Source organism: Arachis stenosperma, chromosome 10, assembly GCF_014773155.1.
Source record: "Arachis stenosperma cultivar V10309 chromosome 10, arast.V10309.gnm1.PFL2, whole genome shotgun sequence".
Taxonomy (NCBI): domain Eukaryota; kingdom Viridiplantae; phylum Streptophyta; class Magnoliopsida; order Fabales; family Fabaceae; genus Arachis; species Arachis stenosperma.
The window spans coordinates 6,717,250-6,744,497 of record NC_080386.1 but is presented as its reverse complement, the minus strand read 5'-3'; the positions used below and the strand labels follow the sequence as shown (position 1 = coordinate 6,744,497).

General features: G+C 30.7%; 4 protein-coding genes across 6 annotated transcripts; 1 reads left to right on the top strand and 3 right to left on the bottom strand.

The window, feature by feature from the left end:
- Positions 1-1,280: 1,280 nt before the first annotated feature.
- Positions 1,281-4,375, bottom strand: LOC130958185 (uncharacterized). Of its 2 annotated transcripts, none has more exons than XM_057885150.1 (3): positions 4,161-4,375; positions 3,567-3,645; positions 1,281-2,676 (listed from the first exon to the last, which is right to left on the bottom strand). In XM_057885150.1, exon 3 carries the CDS (start codon positions 2,653-2,655, stop codon positions 1,603-1,605), a length of 1,053 nt encoding a protein of 350 aa, XP_057741133.1. In that variant the 5' UTR covers positions 2,656-2,676; positions 3,567-3,645; positions 4,161-4,375; the 3' UTR covers positions 1,281-1,602. The 2 variants fall into 2 exon arrangements, with proteins under 2 accessions (XP_057741133.1, XP_057741132.1); XM_057885149.1 differs by having other exon boundaries at positions 3,587-3,645.
- A 4,994-nt stretch (positions 4,376-9,369) lies between these two features.
- On the top strand, positions 9,370-12,280 carry LOC130956546 (kinetochore protein NDC80 homolog). The gene is made up of 5 exons (XM_057883592.1): positions 9,370-10,137; positions 10,218-10,579; positions 10,739-10,985; positions 11,674-11,820; positions 11,997-12,280. Exons 1-5 carry the CDS (start codon positions 9,370-9,372, stop codon positions 12,243-12,245), a joined length of 1,773 nt encoding a protein of 590 aa, XP_057739575.1. The 3' UTR covers positions 12,246-12,280.
- Positions 12,281-12,978: 698 nt separating this feature from the next.
- On the bottom strand, positions 12,979-15,582 carry LOC130954415 (mitogen-activated protein kinase kinase kinase 1-like). Its single transcript, XM_057881153.1, has 8 exons — positions 14,707-15,582; positions 14,394-14,478; positions 14,223-14,285; positions 13,938-14,095; positions 13,769-13,841; positions 13,611-13,670; positions 13,414-13,524; positions 12,979-13,313 (listed from the first exon to the last, which is right to left on the bottom strand). Exons 1-8 carry the CDS (start codon positions 15,465-15,467, stop codon positions 13,101-13,103), a joined length of 1,524 nt encoding a protein of 507 aa, XP_057737136.1. The 5' UTR covers positions 15,468-15,582; the 3' UTR covers positions 12,979-13,100.
- Positions 15,583-19,948: 4,366 nt separating this feature from the next.
- On the bottom strand, positions 19,949-22,005 carry LOC130956471 (probable WRKY transcription factor 9). 2 transcript variants are annotated; one of them, XM_057883517.1, is made up of 5 exons: positions 21,734-22,005; positions 21,507-21,656; positions 21,057-21,398; positions 20,831-20,944; positions 19,949-20,408 (listed from the first exon to the last, which is right to left on the bottom strand). In XM_057883517.1, the coding sequence occupies exons 1-5, from the start codon at positions 21,905-21,907 to the stop codon at positions 20,079-20,081; spliced, it is 1,110 nt and encodes a 369-aa protein (XP_057739500.1). In that variant the 5' UTR covers positions 21,908-22,005; the 3' UTR covers positions 19,949-20,078. The 2 variants fall into 2 exon arrangements, with proteins under 2 accessions (XP_057739500.1, XP_057739501.1); XM_057883518.1 differs by having other exon boundaries at positions 21,507-21,653; positions 21,734-22,001.
- Between the last annotated feature and the right edge of the window lie 5,243 nt (positions 22,006-27,248).

The window sequence follows — 27,248 nt, the reverse complement described above, 5'->3', positions numbered from 1 at the left end:
ATTTTTTTAAAAATTTTTCTAAACGTATGTATTAGGTCATTAGGTGATTGTGTGATTATGTTCATTAATATTTTTATTTTTTTGTATAATTGTATTCATAAGTTATATAGTTTTTTTTGTCGTTTATATATCATTTCTTTTTTCTTTCAACAATTTATATTTTTTAATATTATTCAGTTGTAACAATATTGTTGAAAATACAATCATGATTCATAAAAAATAAAATTAGAAAATTGAATATCGTTTTAATTATCAAAACATTGATAATATTCATATTTGTATTTTATCTAATAGTTTCATCACTGTATCATAATATTTAAATATAACCTAAAAAAGAAAAAAAATAAAAGTAACTATTTAAAAAATAAAAATAATAAATAATTATATAAAATCAGGTGAATAAACTTCAATTGAATATTTTTATTACTTATAGTCTAATTTATGTATAATTTTATTTTTTTATAATTATTAAATTTTGAATTAATTTTTATTTTAAATTATCATTTATCATAAACCGTTATAAAATTTAAATTAATTTTGATATGCTACTAGACAAAATTTTGAACTTCTTAATCAATTAAATATAATTCATATTATTATTCAATCAAATTACAAAATAAAGATTAAGCACAATTATTATCTATATTAAAATAGTATATTTTTTCTTTATATGTTTTTTTTTTTGAATAATAATATTATTGAATCATAATATTATATATAAATTGTCAAATTAAATAAATATATTGTACAATACTTTTTACGAATTAACTTCTAAGTCTAATATTAATTTACATATTATCTAATATATCCCTAAGCAATATATATAGTATTTTAAATTTATAATATATAATATAATTAATTTAGCTCTCCACACATCCCACGAATCTTATTCTAAGTATCAATTAGTTATGGAAATGCAAATTCAATCCAAGTGTGATCAAACTAACAACATGAACTCCCGGAACTAGAACTAAATTTTATTAGCTATTTTTCCAAGTTATCTACATGTTATCAAACTGGTACGATTTTCTTTAAAGATAAAGTAAAATTCTTTGAAAACTAAGAGTATGAATTTTTAAATTTTTGAAGTAAATATATTTGTAAACTTATATCACTTTTTGTGCTTCAAAGTTCTGAGGGATCTCAACTTAAAAATGTCCACATTCCAGTGAAATTAGGTATCATGATTACTTCCTCCAATTTCTTTTAATGTGTAACTTTTTACTAAAATGTTGCATCAAAAGCAAAATCATCGAACTTTAGATTTTGTAATTTGCTGAAACTGCTTGTTACCAATCGTTTGCATGAATATTAGTTTGAGATCAACGACCTCAATCAAACCTTTACACGAGTAAATTTCACAATGAAATGTGTATAATAGAAAGAATGTAGGAATGTACAAATAAAATAAATTACACTGTAACATAAATGCCCAATTTCTGATTTCTAAGATCCTTGCAAAGAATACCTGCAATTGTTATTAAAACTACCTAGATTTTCTTTTGGATCTGGAAACTACCCAATTTATGATGCTAAAGATTCAACTCATATATATGCCTACCAAACTTCTCCTTTTCCAATATCCTGCTTCCAGCATCATCTTCAGCTACCCTGAGCTGCATGTCCTTCTCTCTGTCTGTGTCTCCGGCCTGAGCGATGGAGTAGAACTCTGCCAGTGCCATGGTGATGGAGGTGGTTAACCAGGGATTCATCATGATGATTAACTTCACTATTTCTAGCATCTTCATTGGCAAATTCCATCCCACCAATAGAAGTGGAATGCTGTGCCCCATTCTGACTTGATCCCGGTCTAAACTGTAGATTTAAGTTGTCAAGGTTCCTATTCCCTTGCCGAGCTGAATGTAGCCGGAGGAATAAATTCATGGCTTCTATGCTCATCTGAACTCTACCATTTCTATCAGCACCATCTACATCAACGGAAGCATCCTCTTCATCTTCATCTGTATCAATGCCATTTTGGCGTCCTTCTATGACATAGTCTCCCAAAACCATTGCCCCAGGCATGGTTGATGTTACTGTACTGATTACATCGTCACGTTCACGCTCCCACTCAAGCCATCTCCATTTCTGCTCGTGAGCGGGATCAACCGCACGGGGACGTGCCAGGGGATGCTCCGCCCTCACATGCTTCCTCAACTCTTTGTAATTCCCAGAAAACAAGCAATTATCTTGCATGCAACTTCTTTTCTTTGCATTCAAATAGTCCCGAGCAGGTTCAACAACAGTCCAACCTTTCACCTGTCCCCTGCATAGTGGGCATGCAAGCTTTAAGACTTCTTTCTCCCCGGCAAGGGAGTTTGAATCTTGTAATGCACCTTGATTATTTGTTGATATAATGTTAGTGTATGCTTTTTTGTACTGATCGAGGCAGTTGGAATGACGAAAGCTAGTCCCACACATATAGGGACGGCAACCTTTGTCATGTGAAGAACAAAGGAGAAGAACAGCATTGTGAGGGTACTCCATGCACACAGAACATGTGACATCTTTCCACTCCCTCTTATCCAAGGCTTCAGAGCATTTCTTTGGGCACATATCCTCACAAATATTCTTCTTGCAAGTAGGCAGCAGGTATGGGATAGATCTATACCTTTGCGAAGCATTCCTACGCTGTCCCCTGCTTCCTTTTGCCATTTTTTTATTTCCCAACAGAACCTGGGATTCAAAATGCAAAATATGAAAGGGAAAAAAAATAAGACATTCTGACTTTGTAATTCAAAAGACTACACAGTCAAACTACATTAAAGGAAATCAGTACTGTATTGAAGAATTATAATAATAACACGACTTAACCCATAATCTAAGGAAATTAGAGTAAGGGGCACAAAGCTTGAATGTGATATCAAAGGTTCAGTGATGGTAATATCATAAATTCAGTTTCACAAACAGATCCAGAAGGAGGTGAGAGAGAAAGCAATAGACATTACCCAAATATCTAAACAGGAATGAAGAGAAGAAGTGGAAAACTGAAAAACACCAATTTTCCGCTCTTGCAATAAAAAACACATTCATAAAGTTTCTGTGATCAAATCCAAATTTACACAACTTGCAACATGGCATAAAACGTCTTAACTTATTCCATTCACTACCAAAGGTTTCTCCAAGTTTTTCATGAGAAACCAATTCCCTATATATGGAGAGATCTAAATTCCTGATGATATCAAAATACCAACATCTGAGTTATGAGCACCCTTTCTTTTCCCCAAAACATAATTTATACATGCATGAAGTAATTGCAATAGCTAAAGGAACTTAAGACTGTTCATACTGAAAACATTTTCTGGACTATTGTCCCAATTAAGACAAAAATGAGCTCGGCCCATCTAGTTACTGAGTCAAAATCATTGGTCTTGATATTGATATAGTGTACATAGGTCAATTATCTAAGAACTAAGAAATAATAACCCAATGAAAATTCGAAATCAGTTATCTAAGCCAGAAAATTGCTGGAAATGGCCCAGTTCTTCTAACCAACATGCTTCACATCCAGACAGCTGAAAACACAAGTGAAATGCAAAGGATAATCTTTAATGCACCAAACTAACCAAGAGGATGAGAAACTCACTAGCTTGCTATTTGAGTATATTTGAGTCCTTTGCAGATCAGTTTGAGGCCCAATTGCAACTGGTAGTAAAAGTAGAAGTAATACATTAGCCAAACAAGAAAGAAAACAAAGTCAGAGATTCATATAACTCATCTAAAAGAAAACAACGTGGCAATAAGCAAGAGCAGCAAGCAAAGACAAGTTAGAGTAATATAATATTAAGCAGAACATGCAGCCAAGAAAAGAAGCACATGTTCCTAACTTGATCCACTCATCTTCAGATCCAATCATACACAATAATACTTTAAATAAATGAAAAAAAAAGCATATTTTAATGGGAAGAAGGAGAAGTATATATCCAAAAAAAAATGTGACCAAACTAAAAATGCCCATCTGCACGGAAACCAATGAAAAATGGAAGAAAAATTGAAAATTGAGCTTGAAGCTACAAAGTAGAGCCAACTGGGTATATCTGTTTTTCTCAAATTTGTTATGAAAATAAGGAAGAGAAATGAGTCATCGAAATCTACGAAAGTTTCGTTACTCACACACATGAATCTAGAGAAAAATTTAGAGGAATGAGAAATGGTCATACCAGGCAGACATTGAATATGAAAACGGTTTCAAATTGAAGAGACAGAGAGGGAAATAGGGTTCTGTAGCATGGGCACGATCGAACGCTAAGGCGATGGAATCGGAAGAGAGAGAAACGAGGTTGGCGGGGTTAGAGAGAGAGTGTGTTGAGTTTACGCCACTCCGTCTCCCTCTCCTTCTCGCTCCTTCTCTTTCTCTCCCTCCATTTTTTTTCCATATCACAGTGGCGTAAAGGAAGAAGAAACACAACTCCGCACAGAATATTCCTCTTACGCGCTTCGTTCAGCGACTGAAACCACGCGCTTTGTCCACAAACGTGATTAACTGATTATGTAATTTATTAACGTAATACTTTCGAATCTTAAACAGGCTGCCTTTGTTGCATAAAAATGTTTATTCAATGCTTTCAAAATAAAGGGAGAATAAGAAAAGCTTATATTAATAATATTTTAGTTATGCTTTCTTTAACTATTTGTACCTTTAAGATATTGTTGGTATTATAATTTATAATGTTAATTCTTAGTTTTTTTTTTTTTTTTGGTCTTATTCTTAGTTATTGTGTGAATTAATGAACATGTCACGTCACAGATCAGATAGCAATATATAATTATGCTTTTTCTTGACCATGTAACATATTTTTAGTATATTTAAAATATGTTTTAGACATATTTCAATTATTTTTGGACCATAAACAAGTATCTTTTTCTAAGTGTTTTTTAATTAAATTTAATTAATTTGACAAAAATTCAACTAAAAAAAATTGTGCATATATCATTATTTTCTTTCGTATTTCTACTGTATATAAGTTTTTATATGGAGAAGCACAATAACACAAAAAATTTTGTATATAATACAAATTTATTAATATGATATAAAAAATTTTAAACATAGTACATAAATATTTATATATAGCACAAATTTTTTTACATAATACATAAAATTTTTACTGTTAATATAATTTATTAGTTAGGTGAATTAAAATTTTAGGTATATAATTTTTTAAAATTTATTTACTCCACACCAAATTTTATGTGTTATGTATTTAGATTTTTATGTTTTACACCAAAATTTATGTATTTTACGTATTTTATTTATTGAATGTTAATATTTTAGACATATAGTTATTCAAAAATTAATATGCTGAGCACCAAATTTTTATGATGTGCATTAAAATTTTGCATCGAAGATTTTATATTATACCTATTTTATTAGTTGAGTGTTAATATTTTAGACGTGTAGTTCTTTAAATTTTTGTGAGTTGTATATTAAATTTTGTTGTGTTGTGCATAAAATTTTATGTGTTGTACATCAAAATTTGTGTACTCAAATTTTTTAAATATATATAAAAAAAACAAAATGAAAATGTCAAAAGACAATAATAATAATAAAGAAAGAGGATGAGAAAAAAAAGAAAAAATTAAACAACAACAACAAATAGAAGACGACCGTCGTGACAACAACAATAACAAAGAAAGAAGAAGAGAAAGAGAAACAAGAAGAGACAAAAGAAGAATAAACCTAAACAATAATAACAAAAAGAAAAAGCAACGGCAACTACATAAGTTCGAAAGAGAAAAAATTTAGTTAAAAACTGATTTAAAAAATATTTATGTGCATAGTTTTATTGTTTTTTTTAAACATGATTTATACACAAAATTTTACTAAAATATCTTAATACTAAATATTAAATACTAGTAAAAGATATCTTTATAAAAATATAAAAAAATTTCCATATTTCATCTAATTTATACTTAATTTTTGTTTGTTCGATTCTAATATATACAGCATATTTTCAGAAAAAATGCTCATGAATCGCTCACAGTATTAAATGTAACTTAAGAGTTTGATTTAGATTATATTTTTATTGGATCGGTATATTTTTAGTAAAGTTGTTCATGAATTATCCCTCAGTATTAAACGCAGTTTGAGAATTTGATTCATATTATATTTCTATTAAATTGACATATTTTTAGAAAGGATGTTTATGAATTGTCCATAATATTAAATACAATTTGAGAATTTGGTTCGGATTATGTTTTTATTGGACCAACAATTTTTTACAAAAAATATCCATGATATTAAATAATAACATTATAATTTCTGTTGTATAGTTAAAATTCTCTATCTCTATTATAAAGTAATGAAATCTTAAAAAAAAAAGAGAGAGACGAAATTTAAAATTATCCAACCAAACTTAAATTAAACAACAAAATAAAAAAATATTTTTAACTTTGATGATTTTTTTTTTACTAAATTTGATGATTTTATGCTAAATAATTCGTTTATAAATAACCAAAATATTAAAAAATAAATATCTATTCTATTATATAAAAATCGGATGTCTGCACTTAATGATGGAGCTGACGTGACATGCTCTAGAGATTATTTCCTGATTTAATTATTTTAACTCATTCAATATAATTTATTACCATGATTTAATTATATCAGCTAATTGATTTGATTAGATATTTAAATATTAATATGATTTATTATAATATATATTACTTAATTAATTTTACTACATTAATTATAATTTGTTATATTAGTTAATTAATTTATTCATTTATAAAATCCAAAATAAAATAAATAATTTATTGTTTATTCTAATTGAATTCATTAAATTTAATTATACATTATATACGAATTAATAATAATTTGTAAATCATTTTATATTATATATGTATTAACAAAATATTATATACGTCTTAATGTGTTAATTAAATATTATATACGCACAGAAAAATAAATACAAAGATGATTTATATAATATTAATAATATTATATTAGCACGGTGTTTTTTTTGTTTTGATATCATATAGTATTGATCATGATAATATTATTATATAATATTATATAAACTTTCTAATATTAGTATAGAAAATTGGAAAATTATTCCTTATGACAATCACTCTGAGTGGAATAGTGTGTTCCTTATATAGTATTGATAATTGTTGTTTAATTTAAAGTAATTTTATGTTGGTATCTTAAATTTATTTTCAATAATGACCTAAATAGATAAATCTAATTGAATTGAATGATTATATAAAATATTTTATATTATTAATATACTAAAATTAAATTCATTTTTTGGTACCGAATTTTATAGGTAAATTTTATACAAGATTAAGTTATTTTTTATTTTTTTATTTGTTTTATCTTTGTTACTTTATTTAATTTTAAGTAACGTCATATTTACAATTACTGCCAGTATGATATTTTATAAGATATGAAAATTAATTTTTTTTATAATTTAAATATCAATGTTTGAATAGAAAAATTTAACATACTCACAATGAGAGAGAGAGAGGAGGAAATTTACCTAGAGAAAAGAAACTCGCATGAGAATGGTGGCGACGGGCTCAGCAACGACGGTAACGGGATGAGCAGCGATGATGACATAAGCTGTGAACAGTGACAGACCCAGAAAAATTTAGTAATGGGGACAAAAATATAATAAAATTTAGGTATAGATATTTTTTTTGCTTCCCACGATATTCAACAAGTTAATGACTAATCTGTCATGAATTTGAATTCCATTTAAGAATCTACAATTGGCTGACAACGAGTTGCTATACATACGAGACAGAATTCGAATCCTAAATACTTATTTAAGCAGACGGCTAAGTCGATCACTTGATCAATCTAAATTGGTTTAGATATATGCAAAATTTAAAATTAGAACTATCTAATATACACACAATTATTATTATAATATTTAAAATAATAAAAATATAATTTCATATGCATGATATAATATTTAAAATAAAAAAATTATTTATAAAGACCTTTTTTATTTTTAACATGATTAAATATTATTTTTTATATATATTTTTAAACAATTATTTTACTTAATTGTCAAATCTACTTATTATAATTTTTATAGTATAAATAAATTTTTTAACCAAAATAATTACAGTATATTAATACATAGATAATATATTTTTTTTATCTTAAACAATTTTTGAAAAATCACTAATAATTTAAGTTGTATTTAATTAGAAAACTAAGTTTAAATTTAATTATTAATTAATTAACTAATATAATATAATTAATTATCACTCATTTTTGAGTGTATTTATTTATTTTTCATATTAAATTAAATTTAACAATATAATTATTATTATGTGTTAAATTTAACAAAATATTTTTTAACATAAAATACAAAAGAACTATTTATATTTTATTTTGAGACAAATATAATATAATAAGTGGTATATATGTATATAAGTATTAATTTTTTTTTTAATTTGTGGGGGCAAATGCCCCCTCTATATTAAACGTGGTCCGTCTCTGGCTGTGAAGGAAGATGGGAGTTGTGAATAGGTAAGCACGATGGACTCAGCAACAATATAACAAGAGCTATGCGATTTTTTTGTGAAGAAGTCGAGAAGAAGAAGATTTTAGGTGAGGATGATTGAGTTTATCTTGCATAGCTATAGAGTATAGACTGAAGTTATGAATGTGAGGCAAATCCTAATTCCTAAAAAGTGTTTATATGTATATATTCGGGGCGAGTACACCCTAAATCCGACGATACCAGTCTTGCGCAAAATCTACCCCGACTCGGGTCAAGTTATTACCCTTTTCATTCGGGTATGGACAGGTCGGGTACCTGCGTATTCGAAAACTCCTGTCAAGTCTAATCACGTATTGATACTCCTTTTATTAAGGGTTTATCGCTAGCCAATGAATTGCTATATACATAAGGCGAAATTCTAACTCCTAATAGTTGTTTAAGCGAATGAGTGAGATGATCACTTAACAAACTCAAATTGATTAAGATAAATACTAATTATTTTTAATATTTTAATATTAAAAATTTTGAGAATTTTATTTTAATTATAACTTTATAAAATATTTATAATAATAATTTCTATATATATTATTTAATTTTTTAATAAAATTTTTAATATAATTTTATATATTTTATACAAATATTTTCACAAAAATTCGAATGGAAACATATAACTTGTTTAACATTTATAAAATATTATTTTTGTTTGTTATTTTTATCGCATTTAAAATTTTTTAAAATATATTTTACTGTTTTGATACATTTTTATTTATAAAAATAAACGGAGTGGCCCATGTACACCCTTTTCTCCAGGAAACATAATATGAGGGTCACTTTGAGCGGGAACTCCCCCAAAGAATTGAAAAAATGTAACCTCTAAAGTGTTCTCCGATTCCAACAACAGTTAACAGCAAATATGAGACCCCCCGCCGGATCCCGCCGACAACCCGACGACTCATTCATTCCGCCGCCGCCGCCAACTCCGCTGGATTTCCATCAGCGCAATCAGTTCCCCCGCGACTCCGACGCCAGTTTCGCAAGCAGCCGCCCTTCTTCGGCCGGAGGCGGCGCGGGGCGCCCGAGGTTCGAGGACTACAAGGAGCGCCACTTTCAGCAATCGGTGATTTTCGCCATCAACTCGTTCTTCTTTTCGCGGAAATCTCCCATCAGCTTCAAATCCGGCGGCACCACACCTTCCGCGAAGGACATCCTCGATACCCTAAAGCTCCTTCTGAGAGGGATCGAGTACCCTGTGTCGAAACTGGAAGAGGATCTTCCCCCTCTCCTGAAGCGCCTGAATTACCCGTTCAAGCTCAACAAGTCCATCCTCAAATCCCCCGCTGCCCCTCACCAGTGGCCTTACTTGCTCGCACTCATTCACTGGCTCGTTCAGATCGCCTCCTTCGGCTCTCACCTCTCCCAATCCACCTCCAATACCGTCTCTTCCCTCCTCCAGGTCAACCTTGTCCACCAGTACACCCTCAATTCCTATCTTAACTACATTAAGGGCCGTGATGATGTGGTTGAAGAACTCGAACTCGACATCATGGACAAGCTCAACCATCAGAAGGCCCTCGCCCAGGAGAAGCTCGAGGCTGCCAACAATGAGCTCAAGAGTTTGAGGGATGACTTGGAGAGGCTGAGGTTGCATCCCGTAAAGAAGGAGGAGCTGGAGAAGACTAAGGTAGTTAGATGACTTAGAATTCCTCTATTTTGAATTCAGTTTGGTTTGACTGCTCAATTGTTGTTTGTTTTGATTACAAGGGCATGCTAGAGGGCGATGTGAAGAAGTTTAATCTTCTGATTGAGGATGTTGGGAGGAAGATTGAGGAGATGGAGAAGGTGCTGGCAGAGAAGGAGAAGGTTCTGGAGGCGAAGGAGCAGGAGAACCGTAGGGTTTGCGAGGAGAACAAGGAACTCAGGAGGACGGTGGAGGCACAGCCTGTGAATGTGAGGGATGTGGAGAGGATGAAGAGGGAGTTGCAGGCTTTGGAGAGGGAGATCCAGGAGGGCGAGCTTGCCAGGAATGTTTGGGAGGACAAGTTCTGGGAAATGGAGAATAATCTTTCTCACAAGTTCAAGGAGCTTGAGGCGCTTGCTTTGGATTGCAACCAAGAGCTGAGGAGGTTGAATTGTGCTCCATTAATAATATCTATAGATTATTGACTGTTTTGTTAAAATGAAGCAAATTCTATTGATCTTATTTCTATGAGATAGAGGTTGTGTTTGGTGTCTATCTTTACAGTTGAGTCTAGGCATCTAAACCTCCTTGCTGGTGTTTCTAGGTTGAAGATCGGTGATGATATTCAGTATCAGTTGAATGCCAAGGGAACTACGCCTGCTGAGATTATGGGTTTTGACCATAAATTGAGTCTGAAGCCTGCACTTAACTCATACACTGAGGACATTAAGAGGATTTCTATGGGGAGATGGGAAGAGTTAATTTCCTATCAGCAAATGTCCAATGAAAATGCTGCTAGGCTTGAGGAAAAAAGAAATAATGTTGCAACATTGCAGTCACAGATTGATAAAGTAAGTGCATGATCATCCTCAGAACTTTATTAATGTTGATTCTATACTGTCACAGGTAACCAGTGTGTACTATGCTGTGTCACTTTAAGTTTCAACCTTCTAGGGGGAGATTTTGATTTTCATCTGTGTAGATTAGCCAAAGATAATTATGAAATTGATGTTCTTCTACTGGAAAGTTTTGCTATTAACAAATGCAATAATGAATAGGTGTAAATTTAATTTAAGTGATGGTGGCAGCATGCTGCACTGCTTTTGGAATGTAGGAGTTGGTCCAGGGTCTTTACTGCAGCTTATACATTTTACCTATGTTTCCAACACAATGACTTATCATACTTGAGTCGTCTTTATGGTTTTGTTGTTTTTCTGTTCTTGGGAATTTAGAATCATCAATTGTACTTGCATTACAATCATGTCTGCAGTAATTGCAGATGATGATTCAGCTGTTCAAAATATTTGTTTTTTTTTTCCCATCTTTTAGCTGCCATATTTACTCTACAGTATTACACACAAACTAAATTTACGCTTTGCATCTACTGTTGATTTAATTTCTCTATATTTTCTGGCAATCTTTTCACACTTTGTCAGAGTCATTTAGATGCGTATTGGAAGCAGAAATCATCTACCCTGTGAAAACTGTTGCCTGACTTTTGACTTTTGTTCTTCTGCTGTGTGTTACATTATCCACCAGATGGAAGCTGAACTAAACATGATAAAGAATGAAACACAAGATTATGTAAATAGATGTTCAGCTGAAGCAAAGCGAATGTTGGACGATGTCCACGTAGCTGATCATGACCTGGACATTATGGAAAGAGAGGCAGCTGAGGTTCTCAAGGTAATTCCATGGCTGTTAATTCTTCAGTAAGTAATTGAATTTGTGAAGACTTGAACATGTCTCTGGCGTCATTCTCTTCGTTGTGTTTAGGACTCAATCAATCTTGAGAGATAAGCTATGTTTCTGGCGTAGTTCTTGTGTAACATGATTGCATCGGTTCTGGTTTCTTTTTTCAGGCTGCCCAATTGAATTTGCAGGAAGCAATTAAGCAAAGTGAAGAAGAAATACAAATGCGTGCTCGTGAGCTCCTGAAGTTGGTTGATTCAGTCTCAAAGTATAAAGAATACGTGGGGTCTAAAATTTCAGAGATGAATAGGGAACTATCAGAAACTGCAACTGCTGTCTCTGAGGCATACAGGGGTTCATTTCCATCCCAATTCACCAATATATTGAATACAAATCGCCAGCCCGAGAGTAGAGATTGAGGCACTGTGCATATATATGCTCTAGCATCTATGTAAACCCCCCCCCCCCCCCCTCCCCCCTCCCAAAAAAACCGCATTGTGTATATTTTTTTATTTTGCATTTGCACACTCCTACCAATGCTTAAATTGTTTTTTTTTAAGCTGAAAATTGTGCTTGGATGTTAATAATTATAATTATTAAATCAAGTTATCATGTGTGCCAAGCTGTAGATGTTTTGAGAAGTCTCTTGAAAGTAAAGATTAGTCAAATTGTAAAATAAAGTTTGAATCACATTATGTCATTATAATATTATATGTAGTCATGCCTATTAAGTATTAGCTTAGCAAAAGAAGGTGGATTTCTATAAAATACCGCTTTCTTTTTTCCACCGTCTTTATTTCTTGGTTATTAAAGATTATTATTTTATTAGAAAATTTTGCCTCGCAAACATATGTACTTATGTAGCAGAGTTATAAGTTCCATGAAATAAAAATGTTTATTTGTTGAGAAATATTCCTTCGTTTCTTCTGTTTTTTATTTTCTTGTGAGAGTTGGTGAGTCAAAAATATACAATATTGTCCTTTATGCAAGTGATCTTTCGCCAAATAATTATAGGCTTTAAGCTGTGTAATGTTCATGATATTCTTACCCGAGTATATTTCTTTGTATAATTGAAAATCCACTTAAGACTGGCAGTTACTTTCCTATATTTCATTTTTACCTTCTGAATGACAGATGTAACTGCAAAAACACAAAAAAAAAAAAAAAAATAATAATGCTGCTTATCTGTGTCAGCTACCTATTTTTCCTCTTAGCTAGCTATTTACATTTCAACTCCTATGGCAACACTATATCCTGATGGTAACTGAGAGGTCTTAAGACAGAAGAAGATTAATGCGTGGAGAGACAAGACTTATGGGAGATAGAAGTGGCCTCTTTACAAATGGATGATCCAACAGCTGAGTAGCAGTTGGCCTTTTACTTGGATTCACTTGTAAGCATTTCATTATGAAATCTCTTGCATCTTTTGATAATGTTTCAGGAACTGGAGGTGCTTCACCCCTTCCAATCCGAAATAGCGCTTGCATCTGTTTTAAGTTTTAACAAAAAATTTCAACATATTACTATCTATTATCCTCAGTTTTCATCCATGTCTATATATAGTAAATTAATAAATGTTAGACATACTCCTTCTAAATGAGAATAAGGAGGTTGCCGTGTTAACATCTCCAAAACTGTACATCCTAAGCTCCATATATCAGCTGCTAGTCCATAACCACGGTTTCGTAAGTTAACAACCTATCATCCAACAATGCAGAATTTTTGTTAGTAACATTAATTTTCAAGTAGATTAAAAATGATTGAAACTACATGCAGAGACAAACCTCAGGGGCCATCCAATATGGAGAACCTTTGCTTGATTTAACATCGTTTAATTTAGTTGCCTGATCAACACATAATTTATAGTCGTTAGCATTTGGAAATCACATTTTTAAGATGTAGTTAGCAACTATTTGGAAATTGTTTTGATAAAGAAAGGCACCTTTGCCAACCCAAAATCTGCAAGCTTCACGGATCCATTTGCATCAACCAATATATTAGCACACTTGATGTCCCTAAAAGAAATTCAAATTTTTTTTTTCCTTAGAATATTGCAGGTGTAAAATCATTATTACATTGCATTAAGATAGAATTAAAAAGTTCAATGTTACCTGTGAACCACGTTACGATCATGGAGATACTTCAAACCACTTAGAATCTGTCTTGTGTATGCCGAAACCTGAGAATCCTTTAAACGATACTTTCTATAAAGACTTGCCAATGATCCTTTTGTTACAAGCTCGAGAAAGATGTATAGCATGTTATTGTCCTGAGAAATAAAGATTAAAATACAATCATCATTTACATAATCAAACTACAACAATTTATATAGAGTTGTCACATTAGCTCAATAGATAAAGAACTAATATTTATTCAGTCAAAAATTTCGAGCATACCCTGTCTGTGCCAAGATATCTAACTATGTTCTCATGTTCAAATTGACTCAGAAGATATATTTCCTGAAAAGAAGGCCACAAAATATTCACACAATCAAACATTGACTTGTAAGATGGAATGTGCTAATATAAGCTTTAGATGAAAATAGTTGAGTGATTCTGATTTCTGACCTGTTGAAGTTGGAAAATGCTCTGTTTGCCCTGGCTTCCTTCATCCAACAAAGATACCTCCTTCACCGCAAAAAAGAATCCATCACTGCCACAAAAGATTTATCAGTTATTGGTAAGGGAAAATTAACTAACTGAATCTGCCACCAAAGTAAATTCCCAAATAGTAACTAATTGCTAGTGCTTAGACATATTAAGCTAGAAGAAGATGACTTGAATTTTCTAATATTAGTATTTATGGCAAGATATTAGTATCTAAAAATTACTTGAATTGAAAGAAGATGAAAGTGAAGAAACTCAAGAAAGGAATACTCACTCGGTAAAGCCTTCATAAACCGTTCCAAATGAGCCTTTACCAAGAATCTCGCCCTTTTGCCACGACATAAACGTTCTCCTAAAAGAACCATTTGGAGACACGTTATGAACATTTGACTCGTCAACAACATCATCGGAAACCTCACCACTAGCAACATCACTGTCATCATCATCAGAAACATCAAGGTCCCCACTCTCTTCAAAATACCTTTCATCTTGTTCCCTCGAAGGTGAATCCACAGCATCAACATCATTGTCATTATCATCAAGTGGTGGCCGCAACATCACCGGTGGAGGCCTAACACCCTTGATGCCCCCACCATCACCACCAGTTACGTTATGCTGAGCAAGTTGCTGAAAGCTTAGATTTTTCAGCCTAACATCGACATTGAAGCCAACCCCAGATTCAGTTTTAGGTGGAATTGGAAGTGGGGCTTGGTGTTCATGTCCTTCATCAACAACCTGGAGGTTGATGATGTTTTTGGTGGTGACAGGGGAAGGAGAAAGGCGAGACCTTTGGGCTTGTTCCCAAGCTGCGGTTGGAATAGAAAAGTCTTCGGGTCCAGAGAGACCGAGAGTGCGGAAGATGAGGTCAAATTCGCCGTCGTCGATGCCCTTGACCCTGAAGCTTTTTTGGTGGTTCAAAGAAGGAGGAAGGTCAATGGAGGAAGGGGTGAAAGAAGAGGGGACTTTGTAAGTGATGTTCTTCATGGCGTTGCGGCGATCGAGGCGTGGCTTCAAGCGCTTACCCTGTACCTCCATTGTTGGTCTCTGTGAAAGCTCAAAGCTCTGTTCTAAGCTGAAACAGAGGATGTCAGAAAGAGAAAAAAAAGAGAGAGACGGCAGATTGGGAGAAAGCGCAAAAGAACAATGGTGTAAACTGTGTCGGATAAGTAAATTATTGGGCAATGATTGTACTTATATTACCAAAGATAAGGAGAAACCTCGTTTAGCCACGTGGCTTCATCAGCGGAATTCAAGGCAATACCCTGTTCTTGTCTTGTCTTGTCTTAACGCAGTTAATAGAGGTTCTTTTTCTTTCCTTGACAATGTTTTTCTTTTATAAAAATATTATTAAAATATATTAAAATTATAAAATTTAAGTTTTCATAACATTTATGTGTAAAAATATATATAAATTAAAATAAAAATTTTTAAAATAAATAATCTTAATTAGTGATCTTAAAACCCATATAATAACCTTATTAGAAAAATAAAAAAAAAATCAAAATCTTATATCTCCGGTAAGAACTTTTGATTTTTTATTCTAAATTATGTTTAATATCAATCCAAAAATTTGGAAAGAATTAAAATACTGGTTTAATTTAATTCTTGTTTCTTCTAAGAAGATTGATTGGTTTTTTTTAATTCTTTTTACAATCAAAGAAAGTATATCTTACATGTTTTATATATGTTTCATAAGAATGTAATACAATTACGAGGATATATATTTTTTTTAATTTGAATACATTTTTATTATTATATGAGAGAATTTCTCCTTGTACAAAACTATAGTAAAAATACTTTAAAAATTTTGGGGTTTGAGGAAATAAAAGTTATTCTTTTGTTTTAAAGGAAATATGCATTCAAACAAATGTTTTCAATGTGGTTTTATTTTAAGAAATATTATCAGACTAAATGCTCAAATTCATAAGATTATTTATATTTTAAATTATTCTTTAAAATATTTTTTAATTAAATTTATTTTTTAAAAATTTTAATTTAGTTATTTTAGTTATTCTGTATTTTTGTTATTAACAATGTCAAAATTTGTTAATGTGATACATTAATTAAGTGACACTACAATATTAAATATATACTTAATAGTATTAATTGGTTGCTAATATAATAAATTTATAAAACTAAATCATTTTAACTCTAAATTAAAATAATATTTCAATGCCTCTAGATTTTTCTCAAATTAGAATTAATTTGAGCCTAATTTCATAACTTATCATATTATCAACTAATTAAGACTATAAAATATATGTTGTGATAAGTATAGTATTATTTAATATGTTACATTAATATATTTTGATGTCATCAATAACAAAAATAACAAAATAACTAAATAATTATCTTAAAATATTTAAAAAATAAATTTAATTAAAAATTAATTTAAAAAATAAATAATTTTTTAAAGATGAATTTAACTATTTATATGATTTAGATAAATATGAAAATCTTATTTTATAGAATTGTCAAAAGTCCTGATAATAGTTTTTCAGGCGAATTCTTGAAGAAAAAAAATGTGTCAGTTTGAACTCCACAGGTTTTGAATTCAATCTCTGTCGTTTTATACATCACTCTCATTGTAAAAGTTGGATAACATGCATGCATTCTTGCACGTTTGTATACATTTATGTTATTTGAATCCGGAATCAAATTCCCATACGCTTAGTCCGTGAACTTTGACGGTAATTTTTAACAAGATTAAGAACTAATCAAGCATAATTAGTGTTTGAGTTCTTTCCATTTCACACTGAGCCGCCAATTTGTGCCAGACCCAGACAATGATCAATGAAACACCAATAACATATTGAGAATCGAACTATTGAGCTTTCGAATTTAGAACTCTAATACCATGTCATGAATTCATTCATCTTAAAAACGTAATATGACAGGATAATATAACACTAATGGTCATATCTCTAATATTTTTTAAATTTTCATTGTACATTGTACGCTTAAACCATTGACTCCCTATACTTTCTGTACATACATACATACATACATACATACATACATACATACACAGATACACTTGTTTAGACCAACGGATTATGAAATAAATATCTACCTCATTATCTCTGGCTTATAGAGTCTTAACATCGATTCAACTATCCTACATACGTGTACGGCTACCTACTGCATGACGTTCTATTGATTGTAACTTGCAATTTTTTATTTCTATTTTTCAAAAAATCTTTAAATGCTAAGAAATTTAAATGTGAACTAGGCTTATTGGGTGTATATAATATTCTCTTGTAGAAAAGAGTTTATCAAAATTATATTCCTTTTCTACCCTAACAAGATACTCTGTTTTCACCCTAACAAAATTAAAATGTCTTTTTTGCTTCACCGAAATTATTTAATTTCTATGTTAGTATTTTACTCTTTTAATTTATATTTGTGCAATACACCAATATAACATCTATTTAGAAAAAAAGGAATCTATCTTATTATAAGTCTATGGGACCTTTTAGCACATTCAAAAGCTTTTTTTTTTTATCTTTTCACTCCCCAAAAAAAAATTCTTTTTCTCTCGCCATTAAGAAATAATAAAACCGGATGAGGATGTTGGACTCAGAAAGCGTATATATGATTCAATATTCATTATTATTGTCAAACATTTGTCAATTGTGTTTGTGTACTACTCTAACCATAAAATGTAGAATTTAATATTTGTTTTGACTTGTAATCTGGTACTCCAGAATCTTCCCATGCTAATATGGTAAATACCTCTTTAGTTGATCATAGAATATATACTTTATTTAATGAGGGGCTAGCCTCCTTGAGAAATTAAGAATATAAAAATTAAACCATAATTAAAATATAAGATTATAAAAAACAAAACTTAATTCTTCCCTTAACCTTTCTTTTTTGTATTTAATATTTTTATTTATTTCTTTTGCTACATTTATTTATTTATTCATTCATTTTTTATCATGATACTATTTTTAGCATTAAGATGGAATTGAAAGTTCAAAAATTCAAATACAAATTAATCGGGATAAAATGTCTCTTTTTCATCGTTAGAAAAAATGTTCACCACTTTTATAGAAGGAGTATTCCAAAAGTATAAGTTTTAAGTTTTTATGGGCAAGGAAATTTGCATATTTATTGTTTTCACTAAAGATATTTACAAAATTGAATTTTCCTTTCAGTTGTGTATTTTTTTATGAGGGCATTGGGATGATTAGCTAAAATCTTCTCTATAGATATTTAATATTTTAATATTTTTTTTACCGTCACACTTATTTTTAGACTAAATACCTATTTTGATCCCTAAAATTCACGCGATTATTCAATTTGGTCATCGAAATTCAAAATTACTTATGCTAGTCCTCCAAATTCAAGTTTAGGCACCAATATGGTCCCTCGACTCTTTCCGACGATAACTAGGCAAATGGAGTAATGATATAGCACTCTCCCTACTACACTGGATGATGAGTAAACGACATCATTTACCCTTGGCGTCCAAACAAGTCAGAAATGAAGAATAGTGGAGGTAGAGAAGAAGAAGAATACTTTATTTTGGATCTCCATCATTTCTTCTCCCTTCATATATAAAGCGACGACATTTCTGACTTGTTTGGATGCCAAGGGTTTACTCATCATCCAGCGTAGCAGGAAGGGTGCCATCTCAACATTCCGTTTGTCTAGTCATCGCCGAAAAGAGTCGAGAGACCACATTGGTGCCGAGACTTGAATCTAAAGGACTAGTATAGGTAATTTTTAATTTCGAAGACCAAAATGAATAATCGTCTAAATCTCAGGAACCAAAATGGAGATTTAGTCCTTATTTTTACGAAAATAAATAAACAAGAACATTAGGACTTTTTAAAAGGTTGTTTTGGGTCTCAAGTGAGCATTATTACGTAAAAGAACCCTTTTTCAATCTGCTTTTTACAAAGCCCACCTCAGGATTAAGCCCAATGAAAATCAAGTCCATGGTTTGTTTCTGCAACCTCAATAGTCAATATAAGCATTGAGAATTATAGATGATGAGAACCTATATATCTACATTCCAAAAACATATTATTAGCCTAATTAACCTTTGGAGTTAAGTCTTCTTACTTTTCATGAGAATGATTGAAGTATGTACAAATTAAAATTAAAATACTTAAAAAGATAATTTCTGTCAAAAAGTTTTACTTACTTGATCAAAACCACAAAGAGACCTTCTTACTATTATTATTTATTTGTGCATTAAAAAAAAAACTCAGAGTGATGATTGCCAAACATATAAAAGTATCCTACAAAGTAAAATATACCAAATATATATACACGAAAAACAAAATTGAAAATGCACAATAATAATATGTTATCAATTAGACACACTTGAATGTACATATATCGTATACAGTTGAAGAAATTAAAGACTTACAATACTTCAATTGATATAATAATACTAAAACATAAAGAAAACTACACTAATATATAGCTGCTACATAAAGAAAACATCAACAGTAATGTTTACTTTGTGTTCAAACCGAAACTCACATCAACCTCTCTTTTACTTTATTTTTCTCAATAATATATATATATATATATATATATATATATATATATATATATATGATGAATATCAATCAATTGGGCCTAACGTTTCTGGAGAGAGATTCTATGATCCAGTTACTGGTGTTGTTGTTATAGGTACCTCCAGTTACCACCGTGATGATGATGATGGCTTTCTTTATTATTATTATTATTATTATTATTATTGGTGAAGAGAGTTGTTATGGCTGCCGCAACCGCAACCTTGAACTTGATAGGATCTGAGGCTATTGCCGACACGTTATTATTATTGGTGATCCATGGAAAGTGAGGTTGTGATGCAGAGACACCATGAGAAAGAGTAAAGGAAGCAGGTGCAGAAGCTGTTGCAGCCATGGCAGTTGCACCCACCGGCAGTGGATGATTATGTGTCCCTTCATACGTTGTGATTAGTATTGACATGTCATCCAAGCATCTTTGCACCTATTAATTAAATTATCATATAAACATTACACTGTAAAATCTAATCCAAAAGATAAGGCAAAAACTAAAATGTAATGTCTTCATGTGAAGTTGATAATTAAAAATTATTATATGAAAATAGAATCACTCTATTTCTACCCAATTTTTTGACACAATAAGAAAGGAACTCCTCAACCTAACTTGTCAACGTCATAATTTATTAATTCGAAGGGTCTCCTCAACCTTCTACTCAATTTCCCAATATAACAAAAGAATGACTCCTTAACTTCAATTATCCACACCATAGTTTCATCACGAAACCAAAAAGGAGTTTTGAAACCTCTAAAAATTTTATTCTATATTACGATTACCTTAATTTATGATGTATTTATAATCTCTTATTATTAAGTTAAAATATAGAAAACCCACGTGAGTTGTTATACCTGTTTTCTAACGGGGCAACCTGGAGCTACAGTGCAACGATAATAAGCTCGAGGGCATGGATTCCCTTTTGCAATTTTTTGGCCATATTTTCTCCATTGGCACCCATCATTCATCTGTATATATATATCATAATCCATCACACACTACTTGAAACTATGATATCTGCTATTCAAATTAATATGATGCTTAGAAATGGTGATGAGAGTTAGTATTAGTATTACTGACTTTGGCTTCCTCGCATCTGGCTCTAACAGAAACCCTAGGTTTTCTGTTTGGAGTAGTGGTGGAAGCTGCTGCAGAAAGATGATGATGATGATGATGATGAGTAGTGATAGCAGTATCATCATGTGTTGTTCCCCTTATTATTAACTTGTTCTGCAGTGATGATGATGATGATGATGCAAAACTTGAAATTAGTTTTTCATTAATAATATTATCTGTGACCCTCTCTTGTTGATGAATCCTCCATGATGTGCTACTTGTATTATTCAACCTCAGTGACAAACTCAGTTCATCATCATCATCATGAATTGTCGGTGATGCCCTTTGGACAGAAATTTCAAGATCCTAAATTATATATGTTTATATATTAATATATAATAGCTAGCTAGTAGTAATTAATAAATAAAACAGGGAACATATGTCGATAAAGGAAATTAAAATTGGTACATGTACCTTGATGTGTTTGTTATTATAATTGTTGGAAATTTTCATTTGGAGATCATAGTAGTCTTTCATAGTTTGTTCCACCAGTTTCCTCAGAGCTTGATTCTCCTCTTTGATGCGATCCATCTCCATTTGTAACACATTCAGGTCCTCCTCCTGCTGCCAAAATCATCATGCACAATATATTATAAGAGTGTGACATTGTTAATTGCATTGAAAAGAATGAATTATTGCACCTCTCTAGTTTTATAGTTCTTGTTGTCTTGCAAAGATACAACATGTTCTTCTATTTCTCCAGCTTCTAATTGCAGCTGTGTTTGTTTCATTTCTTCCTCAACATCAACATCGTACTCTAGTTTGTTTTCTTGTTCTTGCTCGGCATCTATGTGCAAAGAGAGATCAGTTTTCATGTTTGTTTTGTGTTGAAGAATATAATATCTATGGTTCCATATAAATGGTGAGGCACCAAAGTCAAATCCCTCATCTCAACAAGTACTCTTAGACACACAAAGGACACATCTATGCTTTGACTTTTATTCCTTCTCTTAATTAAAAGTTTACAAAACCCAATTGAATCATATTAAGTTAAGAGGAATACTAGGGCAACAACTTTTATAATTTGTAGTTATCAAATAATCATTAATAATAATTTTAATAGTGTGAAATTAGTATGAGATTTTATCTAATAACTTATTTTTTTTGCTGATTAAATACTGATCAAAATTTAATAAAATTATTGGCCTTAGACTTTTCTTTAAGTTAATTAGTAACTCTATCTACTTTATTTTAATTACTAAGATCAATAGAGGCCAGTGGCCAGTGGGCTTGCTAGCTAGCTATCTTATAATTATTAGAACCCTAACCATCACATAGAAAAAGACAACACTGTCCCTTGATTACACGGAATTGAAGCATATCCCTTCAACTCTACTTTGACATTAATAGCAGAATCATAGGCTTTTTCCTCATTAGTTTAGACTAGGCTACGTGATTAAGCCGTCTCTAACCCCACACACATGCATTAGAAATGATACTAATAAGTTAATTAATAACATTATTAGGTAGGGCATGCACATGCCTACACTGTACTAATTAGAATTTAGAAGGGTTGATCCTCCACATTCCATGCGTTGAACTTTCCAAGCAAGTACCGCACGCTCTTAAAGCTGCTGCTAGCTCTTATTACATGTTAGTCAAGGCCACATTCATTCGTATATTTGTTATATATTATTAATTTTATAATTAAAATGTGTCACATATTATTTTTTTATTTTTTATTATAATTAAAATTAAATATTTTTTAAAAAATTTTAAAAAAAAAATTTATTTCTCTTATTTATTTACTCATTTTATCTCTCTTATATATCATTATTAATGATTAGTTATAAATTTGACAATTAAAATCTACAACAAATTGATATTCTCTAATTATAATCAAATTAAATTAATATATATTATATTTATATATTATTAACTAATTTAATAACTAAAATGTGTAAACTTTTTTGTTATATTCTCTTGTTTACCTCTTTTTTTTCTATTTTTTTATCCTTCTTACTCTATATATAATTTATATTTTATATTAATAATTTGACAAATCAAAATGTGTCAATTATTATCAGATATTTTTTTATTATAATTAAAATAAATTTTTTTTAACTTTTAAAATTAACAAACTCCCTCTCTCATTCTTCTTCTTTATCTTCTTCTCATTCTCTATTTTTCTCTACCTTTCTATTCTACAAAAAATAAAATTAACAACATAATATAATTTAAATAAAAAATATTATTATATGTATATTTTTATTTAATTTTAAATTTTTATTGCTTATCTTTCTAATATATATTTTCACTTCTTTTCCTTCAAATATTTTACATATAATTTAGAGAAAATACTAATATTGTAATTGAAAGTTAGATCAAAATTCAATTGTTTTTAAAAAAAATTTGAGTTAATTGTATAACTATCAATATAAATTTTTTTATGCTAATATCTAATTATATTTTTATATATAGAGAGAAAGATATTATTTTTAAATAAAAGACATAAAAATTAATAATTATTTTTATTTGTATAAAAAATTTAACATCTAATCAAATATAAAAATATACACATTAAATTCTTTTAAATTTTAGATAACAAATGTTAAAATTAAATAAAAAAATTAAACTCTTTCATATAAAAATAATAACTAAAAATTTTATTATTTAATTTCTTTTATCTATCTCTGGTCTTTTTAGATGACAAAAACTTTTGTCCCTTACGAACTTTTTGTAAAAGTAGTTTAATGTTATAGTTTTTTTGTATCATAATTTATAATGTTAAAAATGACATAATTTTAAAAGATCTATATTTCTATAATATTATTACGGATAAAAATATTAGTTCATATATAAAGAAATACATACATATACATATATATAGCTCCTTCCATATATATTCTCTTTTTCTCGCCGCATATATTGCTAGGCCAGGCATGCAGGCTTAATATTGTAATTTTGCAGTGGACAGATAACCTAATTACTTAATTAGTACACATATTTGTAGGGAGGAATCCGTTTATGTGTCTGCCAACAGAGAACAATTCGACAAGATTCATTTTGAGTTAACCTTTTTAAGTTGAAACAATTAAGGGAGGGTACCGAGATTAATTTTAATTTGTGTAACCGTTGAATTTTAACTAGAGATCTGTCATCATGCACGGAAATGGAATAAGATCCCCGCACGAAATCTCATATAAGAATAAAAGTAAACTTTGGGAATATTTATATATTAATTAGATCTTGAAGTTGTCAACTTGTTGCAAGACCTCATACAACCTATGTTTGTTATTTATTATTATCTTCGTTACCTCCCACAACAATCCCACGTGACTAATACACATTCTAATAATCAACACCATTAAACCAAATTATATATATTAAAAAGAAAAAAAATTAAATAAAAGTCTGTTTGGTGTTATTAATTAATTTATTATAGTAAACGGTAATTAAACGCTAGCAATTAGGTAAATGATTATGAAATATATATTGTTATATAGTTGGACCATGTTCTCTGTGGCCATAAAATATCTTAGCAACGAAAGAATGTTTATCGGCTACGTACATGTAAATTTATTTCTTTCATTATTTTTTATTTTAAATTGAAACAATATATGATAAAGAAGCAACTTGGCACAAGAATGGAGTGCAGAAGCTAGTTATACAAATTAATATTGAGGATAGGAGTGAATTGATGATTAATGAAGAGCTGGAATTATATATATTGTGAAGTCAACATTAATAAAGAACTGAAGAAATTAGTATAGATCAGTAAATTTTTTTATTTTTTATTTTATTTTGTGATGGAACATGAGATGTGGCTGCGGCGCCGGTTGCTGCCAAGTGCCAAGTGAGTAGTAGTTTATCCCACTTCCATATCATCTTATCGAGCTCATTCATCATGCTATATATATTTTATTAATAATTAAAAACTATATAATTAAGACTTTAATCGTTCACTTCTATAGCTTATTAATTTAGTTCGTCTTAGGTTTTCTTTCCAAACAACTTGTTATCTCCTCCATTGGGTACCTTTTTTAATTCTTTTCTTATTGTGCTACTTGCTGTTAGGTTTCTAACTAAAAAAATAATATTTATATCATAATTTTTATAGTATAATAAATAATTTCTTATTTTCTATTTTTTATTAACTATTTCTAATATTAAAATAAAAAATATGAAAGAAAATTGAACATTCCTATTTTATCCTTGTTAATTTTGTTATTTTGTTTTTTAACTCTTACTCTAACTTCCTTTTTTGGAATTTTTTGTGGCTTGATGATCAAGATTTTGGTTGGGTTTGGAAAATGGAAATTAGTTCAGTCCTTAAGGCCTGAAAGTCATATTACAATAAGTTAAAAGTGCAATGGGCTTTGTTGATGACAAACCAAAAATTAAAGTTGTAATGTTAAACAAAAATCGAGGTGGCAATGTTTTTTTTTTTTCAAAGTCAGATAATTTCATTCATAAAATGAAAGAAATATATAAGTGTTCATGTATGGGACAAATAAAAGAATTAGGAGACTCTCAAAACTCTACTATAAAAGTAACATAATATAATAATCTAATAAGAGAGATAAAATAAAGTGCTCATCAATTAGGAAGTGGGAATATGTTGGAACTCTTTCTGCAGCTTCAAAGCCGACGCCATTATCTCTTTCACACTAATTGATACATTATCAAAGATGAACATGTTCCTGGCCTTCCATAAGGACCAGCTCAAAATCACCATCATCATTCTCTAAGAGGAGCTATTAGGTTGGCTACGCAAATTTTCAAGTTTCACTCAACATAGAAATCAGAGTTTTCGGTGCTCCTTCTAATAGCTGGTAAGCTCATTTTTGACCAATTTTTCTTTGATTTTACACAATAAAAAATGTAATGATTGATTGTTTCTGGAAATTGTAGGCATCTTTGGTAGATAAGTTGAATCGATGGGATGCGATGATGAAGCTTTTGCAGCACTGGAAGCTTTTCATGGAATCCCCTCCAGAGAAAAATCTTAGTCTTCCTTGGAATTTTTAGCTTTTACAGTTCTCGCCACAAATTTTCTCATCTCATAATCTCTGGGCAAAATTCAATGGGAGGATGCGACAACCCATAATCCACACGGTACCCAGTACTCACTTCATACAAGCCACTTTTATTAAGGGCCTAATAAATTTTATCTTCTCCACCCCCAATTATTGTTGCTAACACACGCTGACTAGTGTCTTCAAAAAAATACTTCTAATTAGAGTTTTATTCCACTGACCATTAGAAAGTATTAAGTCTTTGACCATCAATAGTGGTTGATTTTGTAGATTGGAAGTTTCAGATGAAGAAACAATATAAGGATGTGGAGGAGCAAGCCAAGGATCACTGAAGATTCGGATACTGGATCCATCACCAACTCGCCAAACCAGCCCCTTTCCAACAACCTTACGCCCTTCCAATATGCAACGCCACCCCAACGAAGGTATTGTTCCGATCTCTACATTCATTATAGAACTGTATCGAAAATATTTACCTTTGAGGAGTCTAGATAGGAGTGATTATGGCTGAGAGACAACTTTCCAACATTGTTTTGCTAATAGCGCTAAATTCTGAACCCTAGGTCCTTAAAATCTAGTCCACCTTCCAATTTCAGTCTTGTCATAGTATTCCAACTAACCCATGCCATTTTTCGCTTTGTACCTTTTTGACCGATCAAAATTGGGAGAGTATGTTGTGAATCTCCCTAATTAAAGTGTCAGGAAGACGGAAACATTATAATGAATAAATTGGGATAGCCTCCCTAATAGCTTTGATTAGAACATGCATGCCTGTAGAGGAGAGAAGTTTTCTTTTTCACCCTTGAACTCGCTTTCTTACCTTATCCTTGATTTCTTCGAATGTGGCCTTTTTTTAATTTTTGAACTGTAGATGAAAGACCCAAATATTTATCCTGTGCACTAATAAGATCAATTTTCAATTTTCGAGCTACTAGTAATCGAGTAGCGGTAGGAGTATTATTACTAAAGAATAGAGCTAATTTATGCAAATTAATTTTTTGACCACTAAACCCCTCGTATGACTGAAGAGGATTGAGAATATTTTCACAACTATTTTCTGATGCTTTGCAAAAAAACGATTGAGTCATCCGCAAACAATAAATGATTAACAGTAGGACATCTTCGGTTGATCTGAATACCTTCAATGAGACCGTTTTGCTCTGTCTTGTTTAGCAAA

Excerpts from the sequence above, each read along its gene's own strand:
- LOC130958185 (XM_057885150.1), bottom strand. The coding sequence starts at position 2,655 with ATGGCAAAAGGAAGCAGGGGACAGCGTAGGAATGCTTCGCAAAGGTAT.
- LOC130956546 (XM_057883592.1), top strand. The coding sequence starts at position 9,370 with ATGAGACCCCCCGCCGGATCCCGCCGACAACCCGACGACTCATTCATT. Across the intron at positions 10,138-10,217 it reads AGGAGCTGGAGAAGACTAAG|GGCATGCTAGAGGGCGATGT; the intron begins GTAGTTAGATGA and ends TTTGATTACAAG. Across the intron at positions 10,580-10,738 it reads TGCAACCAAGAGCTGAGGAG|GTTGAAGATCGGTGATGATA; the intron begins GTTGAATTGTGC and ends TGGTGTTTCTAG.
- LOC130954415 (XM_057881153.1), bottom strand. The coding sequence starts at position 15,467 with ATGGAGGTACAGGGTAAGCGCTTGAAGCCACGCCTCGATCGCCGCAAC. Across the intron at positions 13,671-13,768 it reads CAGATTTTGGGTTGGCAAAG|GCAACTAAATTAAACGATGT; the intron begins GTGCCTTTCTTT and ends TGTGTTGATCAG. Across the intron at positions 13,314-13,413 it reads CTTATTCTCATTTAGAAGGA|ATGCAAGCGCTATTTCGGAT; the intron begins GTATGTCTAACA and ends AACTTAAAACAG.
- LOC130956471 (XM_057883517.1), bottom strand. The coding sequence starts at position 21,907 with ATGAAAACTGATCTCTCTTTGCACATAGATGCCGAGCAAGAACAAGAA. Across the intron at positions 21,399-21,506 it reads ATAATAACAAACACATCAAG|GATCTTGAAATTTCTGTCCA; the intron begins GTACATGTACCA and ends TATATAATTTAG. Across the intron at positions 20,945-21,056 it reads CCAGATGCGAGGAAGCCAAA|ATGAATGATGGGTGCCAATG; the intron begins GTCAGTAATACT and ends ATATATATACAG.